The sequence below is a fragment of the Humulus lupulus genome, chromosome X, assembly GCF_963169125.1.
Source record: "Humulus lupulus chromosome X, drHumLupu1.1, whole genome shotgun sequence".
Classification (NCBI taxonomy): Eukaryota; Viridiplantae; Streptophyta; class Magnoliopsida; order Rosales; family Cannabaceae; genus Humulus; species Humulus lupulus.
Genome location: NC_084802.1, coordinates 183,999,140 through 184,009,159, shown reverse-complemented (window position 1 = coordinate 184,009,159; position 10,020 = coordinate 183,999,140). Strand labels below are relative to the sequence as shown.

The window sequence follows — 10,020 nt, the reverse complement described above, 5'->3', positions numbered from 1 at the left end:
TGCAAAAGCAGCAAGTAGAGCTAAGTCTGTTCTCATTCTTCCTTCCACCTTTGTGCTTTCATTTCTTTCAGTATATCACAATGTGTGGAATACTAGCCGTCCTTTTTTGCAACGATAGCTCTCAGGTCAAAAGACTCCGCGTTCTTGAGCTTTCCCGCAGGCAAATTCCAATTCCCTCTTCTTCTTTTTTCTAACCAAATATATTATTTTCAATCTTATTTTTCAATTTCTATCATAAAGTTTATTGCAGATTCCATTTGTCTAGCTATAACTTATTATAATTTACATGCACAATTCCACATTTCCATAACGAGAGGAAAAACATCAGTGATCACTTTAATGATTAAGCTTCATACCATGATGACTAATTCTGGTGTTTTTCATACCATACTATTCTGCACTTCTTAATTAACATAAAAGAAATATCATTCAGTTATGTATTTGTGGAAGTTCTTGGTGTACAACAACACACAGTGATTTCCCATGGCACACTCATCCTGGGTGCACCCTGTTAAACCCACAAGTAATTTTGTACAAGTTAAAACTTAGAACAACACTACAACATTTATAGTATATAAATATATATATATATATACATATTTATATTTTTACTGTGTGTTGTTATACACCAAAAACTTTGGCGTGCAACCCTAAGTGGAAGAAAATTCTTGACCCATTGGGTTGGTATATGGGAGCGCACTAATCTGCTTACAATGTTTCCACTACTACTTATAAAGGAGATGGGGTCTATTGATAACCAACTCAATAGTCAGTTAAAATTAGTTGGTTTTAAGCCTACTTTTCTGTTATTTTGCTGTGTGTACTGTTATTTATTTATAAAAGAAAAATATGAATAATATAAAGACAACAGTTAAATACAATATTTTGAATTTTTGTTTTGAACTTACTTTTCTACACCATTTCCTTCCATGTCTCATCTAACAAAGCACAATCTTCCAACCTTCGACAACCCAGGTCACACTCCTATCTGACTTGCTATTGCCATAATCATTAGGCCAACGTTCGACAGGGAACTGATCAAATTGAGAGAAAACTGTAGCCATTAAAATTCAACTTAATAAGATGAAATTGAGAGAAGCAAAAGAATTTCAATCTGATATAAAAGTAAAAATCACATTCAATCTGAAATGAAACAGCTAAAATGTCTTGTCCAGACAGAGTATAAGATCATACCCACGTCTGAAAAATGTAAGCAGAGAGAGAGAGAGAGAGAGAGCGCGTGCGTATTTGAGAATGAGAAGGATTCGAGCGAAGTGAGCACTGAGCAGAGGAGAGCCTCTTTTATTTCACTGTCGGGATGCCTTAGTATTACTTTTTTGATATATAAAATTCAGCACGTGTTTTTCATTCATTTGACCTTTTGTAATACTTTTTAAACAAGCTTATTATTTATGCTATATAGTAAAGTAATTATATTATATAATGATATCTTTCATGCACTTACTAGAAAGAAGGAAAAGAAAAAAGCTTACCACATGAAAAAATTACACAGGCTGAGCACCTACAACCAAAAAAGGACAAGATATTAATAAGTGAATATCTTTTTCTATTCAAACAAAAATTAAGATAGATTCCTATACCATGATTTCAGTCATCATTTTTATTACTCCTAACTTGTGAATGTGGCCCTGGATCATCCAGATTTAAGCCTTTCTCTTTGTACTTGTCCTGATACTTTTTTTCAACATCTTGAATAAACTGTTCTTCCAGTTGCACAGATAATATAGCACAAATTCAGATTTGCTGCCAAAAAGAAAATTCAAATTTTATTATTAGATCAAAATCATTACCATACGTAACCAAAACAAATTAATAAAATATGCAATATTATTATTACCTCATACATCCGGGCCTTCTTCCCCCCTCTACCAGCTTCTCTAAAAAGCGACGCTTTTGAATATGTTGGTAAAGTATTACAAAAAAATTATTTGGAATGATCCAAATAGTCATCCTTGCCATGTCGCAAAAGGGTAGTCGCCATAGCCTAGTGTGGTAGAAGTCACTAGGTGGCATACACGCTCTTCTCAGCATAGTGGAAACACAATACTCCAAGACTTTGCAAACATACAAGAACTACAAAGGAAATACGGACTTTGAGGATGTGGTTGAGCAATGACCATTTTTTCGCCTTTGAACTGAGAATGTCAATTAGTAGACGACTAAACAGATGGTTTAGCCACCCCATGCTCAACATCACACAACAAACGATGACATATCTTGAATAAACCGTGTTTGGACTGAGATCACCATATCCAACCGTGGAGACACTAGTCGTGATAAGGTATAATATGTTTACAGTAGTACTGTTGGTTGCCTTGCTGTTCAAAAGGAAGTTAAGGTCCATGAAGAAAAATAGGGCAAGTAACAAAAGGCATATCCACATTTTCTACCCTATCATCTCCCGAAGAATGCGTACTGCCACTACAGATCTTTTGCTCTTCTCAACTGGAATCCAAGTTGAAGGCGCCGATGACGTTCTTTTGAGTTTTTTTTTCCAGATTTGACCACATTTTTCCAATAACTCTGCCTCAGTAAGTGGTGGACGTTGATATGGGGTCGAAGTGCTACTACGAAAAAAAAAGGCTTAATAAACCTTTTGTTGGGTTGCACCTATGTAGCTGTGCACGGACACTTCCTTGATTGAGTAGACTCAATATGCTCGTCTATTTCTTTAGTGAATGCATGAGTTGACCCGATATCCATTATGCACAACTCCTGTTCATTGTTAGCAGGAGCTAATGAAGTATCATCACCACTAGACTTTGTTCGTTGCACTACATAAATTCTATTAAAGAAAAGAAATAAAAAACAAAATAACATCTTTACTGTTGGGAGTAATCCTAATATCATTGGACATGTTTTTACTAAAGAAGTCCTCAAACAACTTATTATTTCTGTTACTATTTTCAGCCTAAACAGTTATAACATATTTGGTTTTCCAAGAGAGCTATGTATATACAGGGTGTCATTAGTTAGGTAGAATCATATATAGTGTATATTCTGTTCAACTAATGACACCCTTGCATTTCTTTAATTTTCTAAGTCTGATCAGTATTTCTTGAGAAATTTATGTTCGATGATTTAGGAAAAGTAAGAGTAGCCATTACTGTTCGATGCTTTAACTTATAACAAGAGGCAAAGATATATATATACACGGCAATTTAGTCAAACATATATTATGCACCAATTTGACAATTTTGTTGAGATTGTCAGTAAGGAGTTTATATAACAGAGGAGCTACTCGATTGTATTGTAAACTTATGTTCTCTTCATATTGAAGAACTAAGATAGTGGATACCATTGGATGTAGGCCAATTATTTTGGCTGAACTCTCTCTGTTTTGGTGCATAATATATGTTTGACTAAATTGCCGTATGTCTATATATATATATCGTTTTCCTACAAATCATTACATTATTATAATGTACTTGTCATGCCTCTTGTTATAAGCTAAAACATCGAACAGTAATGACTACTCTTACTTTTCCTAAACCATCGAACATAAATTTCTCAAGAAATACTGATCAGACTTAGAAAATTTAAGAAAATGCAAGAAAATTAAAGAAATGCAAGGGTGTCATTAGTTGAAAGAGTATACACCAAACACTATATATGATTCTACCCAACTAATGACACTCTGTATATATATAGCTATCATGGAAAACCAAATATGTTATAACTGACTCTTTGTAATTATCTAGGCTGAAAAGAGTAACAGAAAAGATAAGTTGTTTGAGGACCTCTTTAGTAAAACATGTCATATGACAGTAATATTAGAATTTCCCCCAACAGTAAAGATGTTCTTTTGTTTTTTATTTCTTTTCTTTAATAAAATTTATGTAGTACAACGAACAAAATCTAGTGGTGATGATACTTCATTAGCTCCTGCTAACAATGAACATGAATTGTGCATAATGGATATCGGGTCAACTCATGCATTCACTGAAGAAATAGACGAGCATATCGAGTCAACTAGTCTACTCAATCAAGGAAGTGTCCGTGCACAACCACAGCCACGTAGGTGTAACCCAATAAAATGTTTATTAAGCCTTTTTTTCGTAGTAGCACTTTGGTCCCACGTCAACGTCCACCACTTACTGATGCAGAGTTATTTGAAAAAATGTGATCAAATCTGGACAATAAAAAAACTCAAAAGAACATCATCGGCGCCTTCAACTTGGATTCCAGTTGAGAAGAGTAAAAGATCTGTAGTGGCAGTACGCATTCTTCGAGAGATGATAGGGTAGAAAATGTGGATATGCCTTTTGTTACTTGCCCTATTTTTCTTCATGGACCTTAACCTCCCTTTGAACGGCAAGGCAACCAACAATACTACTGTAGACATATTATACCTTATTACGGCTAGTGTCTCCACGGTTGGATATGGAGATCTCAGTCCAGACACGGTTTATTCAAGATATGTCATCGTTTGTTGTGTGATGTTGAGCATGGGGTGGCTAAACCATCTGTTTAGTCGTCTACTAACTGACATTCTCAGTTCAAAGGCGAAAAAATGGTCATTGCTCAACCACATCCTCAAAGTCCGTATTTCCTTTGTAGCTCTTGTATGTTTGCAAAGTCTTGGAGTATTGTGTTTCCACTATGCTGAGAAAATGACATGGGAGAAGAGCGTGTATGCCACCCTAGTGTTCTTGGTATATAAAGAACCTATACCGAGAACATGTTCTCGGTAAAGAGTCCTCGGTACATCAACTAAAATGAAAAAAAAACCGCGTAGATATGGCGCGGTTCTGAATTGTCTATAGGTATAGTGTTCTCGGTATATGCTTTATTTTTTGTAGTGATGCGATGCGGTCCAAAAAAATTTAAAAAAAAACGGCACCACCCACACCACAAACACCCCTAATTGGCTTAGATAGAAAGAAATAGGTACTCATATGATAGTATGTACTCTTTTTTAATGGTAGTATGAAATGAAAATTTCCATTTCTAATTTGAAAACTAAATAAATAATATAACAAATTAGTGGCCAAGTTTCGGGTCACGAAGAAGGTAAGGTGTGATATAAATCCAATAACTAAGATTTGCTACGCGATATATGATTCTCCTTCTGCAGCCCACCACACTTGATTATCAGCCAAAACTTTGTACTACTGGAAAAAATAAATGAGGAAGAAGGAGTACCTACCTACCTACCTACCAAAAGTTGACCTACCTAGCTATTAATTACATAGATATAACTATTACGTACGGCAGCTTTATTAAAAGCAAAAGTCGTAGACCAGACCCCGTATATATATCTATAATAACAAGACTTGGAAAAGAGAGAGAGAAGAGCCACGTAAGATTGTTACTTGTAGAAGGAATTTTGGTGTGACATTTCAAGGGCACAAGAATACAAACACGTGAAGTGTGTAAGAATAAGAATAGAGGAGTCATCAATTGCATTATATTAGATCTGCAAAAACCATTATATCTATACTATACTATATATGCATTTAGAATAGAAAACCCAATGTGGTAATTAACCCGTCAATGGAATAAACGATTTGATACATTTATCACTGAACGTGGTTTCTCAAGAAGTTTTCATGACACATGTTTGTAATACAAAGGATCTAAAATTGAAGCAAAGTATCTACTATTATATGCAGGTGATATGGTTTTGATAAGCAAGCATAATCATAAAATTGAAAGGTCAAAACAAATATTAGGATTGAGTTTGACATGAAGGATTTGGGAGCAGCCCGGAGAATATTAGGAATGGACATCACTAGAAACAAAAAGAATGGCACCCTGATTATCAGTTATGAAGGATTCTTAAACAAAGTAGATGAAAAGCCTACCAAACAGCCTATAACTTCGCAATATCCTACTACAACAACAGAGATGGAAGATTTGCCCATTTAAACACAGAAACTATTATAATAATGAAGATTCTGAATATTAGAGAAGGCATTTAGTTCTCATATATCTCACTCAACAATACCCATTATCAATCTCAAACAATTTCAGCGACTTCAAAATAAAAAATAAATATACATACACAAACCTTTTAAAGCTAGAATCATACCTTGGAGATCTGGTCAATTACAAATGCAAACTTTACCTTATTAGTCAAAGCTAGTACTTCAAGCTCAATTTTACTGCCTGCCATCACCAAATGACACTGAGGAGGATTCTGTGGCAATTTTTTGAACACTTCTAATGAATCTACTAATTCCCAAATAGTAGATCTTTTCACAATGGGAACATTGCTATCTGTCAATAAAAAAAAACACCCATGTCACAAAGATTTCTAAAGGAATAATTCTTTCTAGCTCAAAATGATAATGTACATTACTGCACCCTCAGTTTGTTCTGCATATCTGTCTATTTCACAAATGGCTCCAATGTCATTTTGACCCCCCTCCTAAATTCAAAGGAGAAAAAATTATAATAAGCAACAAAATTAATATTGATGTAAATTACTGTAAAGAGGATCAAAAAATCAAAATTACAGTATAAATTTAAGTCTTTTTCAAGGCCTAGTCTCTACTAATGAGATAACAAGATTAATCATTTCAGGTATATCAGAATAGCTTATCTGATACCTGAGAAGAGACTGGTTCTTTTTGAGGCTCCCCTAACCTGCCCGGATCGCTGAGTTCTTCTACTTGGTTCAATTTAAGATTATCATTGCCATTTACCATTTGTGCACAAGACCCCTTACCTGCAAAATCAGTGAAATTCCCTTCTCCGTTCTTTACTATGAGTACTAAAATAACTTGAGTTAAACAAGCTAACCGAGAACCATTAATTGATACCTGCAGTTGAGAGTTGCAGCTCTTCAAGTTCAAATGTTGATGAATTATCAACAGCAGGAGGAGACATTTGATTGTCATGCACATTTGTTGAACAAGATGTTCCTTTTTCGATAACACAACCCAAACTTCCATTTAAGGTCGATGACCCAATACCTCTACCTTCATCACATGTTGATTTTTGCCGACTAACTAGTGTAGATAGGTTCTCCTGAAAGAGAAAAATCACACAGATAACACAACAGGTATGTTTGAATGTATGTATGTATGCATACCCTTGATTTGTTAACCCATTTTCCATCAACCCAATCCAAGTGATAGCGCAGCTGAGTGTGATCAAACTTCATCTCCTTCTTCTCCACCCCAAAAGCAACAGCAACAGCAACACCATACTTTCTGTGTTGAAGAATTTTAGTGACCTCTCCAACTGAACAACCCAAATCACAAAAAGCATCCACCTTCTCCCACAACTCAAAATCTTTATCATCCTCACTCATTTTTGGAGGTTGGGGTCGAATCATCTCCAGTTGTGCTACAGAAACTTTCTCAGCATAATCTTTATTTGTCGTCTTATACTTCACCAGAACAGAAGTTGAGCACCTCATTTTCAGTACTCAGTTTCACTTCTACTCCTGTTCCTGGTCTGAATTTCGAATACTTAATTTCCTGCAAACAATCATTTTTTTTTTCCAAAGAAGAAAAAGCATTATCATTATTATATGTACTTAAACAAAGCCTTGAACAAGTTGAAAGAAACAAAAAGATAGTCTGGAAATACACTTATGGCACAAACTAAGTCGTTTTACCCAGAGATAGCAGAGATTATATATAGCTCAATGCAAAGTTGAAGCCTTTGAAAAATGCATGTCTAGATAGCAGAGATTATATATAGCTCAATACAAAGTTGAAGCCTTTGAAAAATGCAGGTCTAGATAGCACAGATTATATATAGCTCAATACAAAGTTGAAGCCTTTGAAAACCCTAGAACGAAAACCAGAAACATATTCATTCTTGCTTTGAGAGGAGTACAATACCTATTTTCCAGACCGTACCCATTTCTTATCGACCCAATCCCAGTGGGGTCGGAGCTGAGAGCGGTTGCAGCAGAGAAGATCAGGTGGGATGGCGAAGCGAACAGTGTATGGTTGTCGTTTTCGACGTTGATGATGACTCCGGTCCACCAGATATCGTGGTGGAAGGCATCAACGACGTCGTTTTGCGCAAATGGCTTATCGGGCTCCGTGTCAGGAGGAGGAGGAGTTGGCCTGACGAAAAAGCTGTCGATCTTCTCAACAAGAAGCTCCTTGCCGTCATCGGCGAGCATGTGTGGATATCGAACGACGACCTTTGAGTTGTCGTTTTTGGTACGCTTCGTCTTCTTCTTGACGGGAGAGAGAGAAGGAGTGAGAGTATGGGTTGGTGGTTCGAGAATGACGGCGGAGAACCAGGCGTTCTGGAACCCATCTTCCTTGCTCCGGACCTCGACTGTGGAACCTTCGGTGAAACCCTCCATTTCTACGAACTGTGTGTGTGTGAGTAGTAGAGTAAGAGTGTTGCTGGAAACTGAAGAAAAGGGTGAACTTGAAAACGAAGAAGAAGAGTCTTGACTTAAAGACTGAGTTGAGTTGACTACTCACAGTGAAAAGGAAAGGAAAGGAGAAAACTGACGTAGTGCTAGTGCTAGCTACTCTGAAACAAAATCATAGCATATGACAGTAGTAGGAGTATCGGTTCAAGGCATCATATCCATTTTATATGAAAATAGAGAGTGGCTCAGTGTTTCCTTTTTTTCGTACGTTTTACTCTTTACAAAAATAATGTATTTTATTTTAAATTCGTAAAAAATTAAATTAAATAATAATGTATTTTTATTTTAAATTCGTGAAAAAATTAAATAATAATATAAATAAATAGTTCACAAATAATAATTTATTTTTTTCAGACTTTAAAATTAAATTAATTGTGTTACTTATCAAATTAAAGTTGTTATTATTATTTTGTTTTTGGGTGCTCATTTTAGGGTAATTTTTCCTTATTTAATAAATTAATAGTTCGTAAAAATATAATTTAATTGTAAATTAATATTTTGTAAATATTTAATTAAGTTATTTATAACTTCATAAATAGTTTAGGATAATTCTATGGTAGGGCCTTAAAAAAGAGCCCTACCGTAGGATTCTTTTGTGTTCTCAACCCGTGACTAATTTTTTTATGCGTGTGGAAAATAACATGTTTGAACTTAGCTTTCGACACTGTAAATTATTCAGAATTTTCTGAAAATTTGCAGAATGCTCTAAATAACTACAATATACACGGTCATAAAAAAAAATCGTGCCGAAAACTGTTCAAAAATTGAGAAACACAAAAAAGCCCTACAGTAGGGCTCCTTTTAAAAGCCCTACCAAAAATTTATCCAATAATTTATAGTTTAGTAATTTGGATGAAATAAAAAAGCTCATTCTCTCATTAAGAAAATAATAACAACTACATTAGAAATAAATGAATTATAAATAAATAGTTATTGTCAAGAAATCTAAAGAAAAATTAAAACAAAGGCAATTAATAAAAAAAGCCAAACTAACACTTTTATTACATTAAGCTGTTTGTTTTAAACACAAAAAAAAAAATTTAACTATATACATAAGGAGAAACTTCATAATAATATAATAGTAAAAAAAAACATAAAACATCAAAAAGAAACTAACAGACTTATTACAGTAGTTTGTTTTCACAAAAGGCTACTGTGTACATGTAGAACTTCTTAATAACATATAATACTTGGTGAAGTAGGTGGAACTGTTTGTGCACAAGCAGATGTAGAACAGGTCACTTCACCTGTCATTGTACTTGATAGTTTCAGAAGTGTATTAATAATACCCTATACTTATATTGGAGTACATTGGAGTTATCATATTTTGTACATTTAATATAAATTGCATATTCTTCCTTACTTGAAGAAACGGTACTTAGAATATTTTGAATTTGTTCCTGCACGTAAAGTACAAAATGGTAAAGGTTATTTCAAAAAAATTAGTAATTGCAGAAAACTAAAATGTGAGACAGGAGGCATCATACTGTGCCTAAGCATAACATGAGTTTGGATTCTGCTTCAAAATCAGTGGAAAGTAAATAAACTCTGATGTAGGGAAAAAGAAAAAAATCCAACTCTATCAAACTCTTTTGAATACACAAATTAGGTCTAGTCTAACCTGAAGCCCTCGATTTCTTCTAACT

The 10,020-nt window shown here is 34.6% G+C and overlaps 1 protein-coding gene across 7 annotated transcripts; it reads right to left on the bottom strand.

Moving 5' to 3' along the window:
• Nucleotides 1-331: 331 nt before the first annotated feature.
• LOC133804290 (DUF724 domain-containing protein 8-like) lies at nucleotides 332-7,906 on the bottom strand. 7 transcript variants are annotated; one of them, XM_062242449.1, is made up of 10 exons: nucleotides 7,821-7,906; nucleotides 7,061-7,451; nucleotides 6,789-6,996; nucleotides 6,576-6,694; nucleotides 6,331-6,394; nucleotides 1,859-6,243; nucleotides 1,602-1,764; nucleotides 1,195-1,522; nucleotides 909-1,054; nucleotides 332-508 (listed from the first exon to the last, which is right to left on the bottom strand). In XM_062242449.1, exons 2-6 carry the CDS (start codon nucleotides 7,388-7,390, stop codon nucleotides 6,050-6,052), a joined length of 915 nt encoding a protein of 304 aa, XP_062098433.1. In that variant the 5' UTR covers nucleotides 7,391-7,451; nucleotides 7,821-7,906; the 3' UTR covers nucleotides 332-508; nucleotides 909-1,054; nucleotides 1,195-1,522; nucleotides 1,602-1,764; nucleotides 1,859-6,049. The 7 variants fall into 7 exon arrangements, with proteins under 7 accessions (XP_062098433.1, XP_062098430.1, XP_062098434.1 ...); XM_062242446.1 differs by lacking the exon at nucleotides 332-508 and having other exon boundaries at nucleotides 773-1,054; nucleotides 1,195-1,310; nucleotides 1,494-1,522; XM_062242450.1 differs by lacking the exon at nucleotides 332-508 and having other exon boundaries at nucleotides 773-1,034; nucleotides 1,195-1,310; nucleotides 1,494-1,522.
• Nucleotides 7,907-10,020: the final 2,114 nt, after the last annotated feature.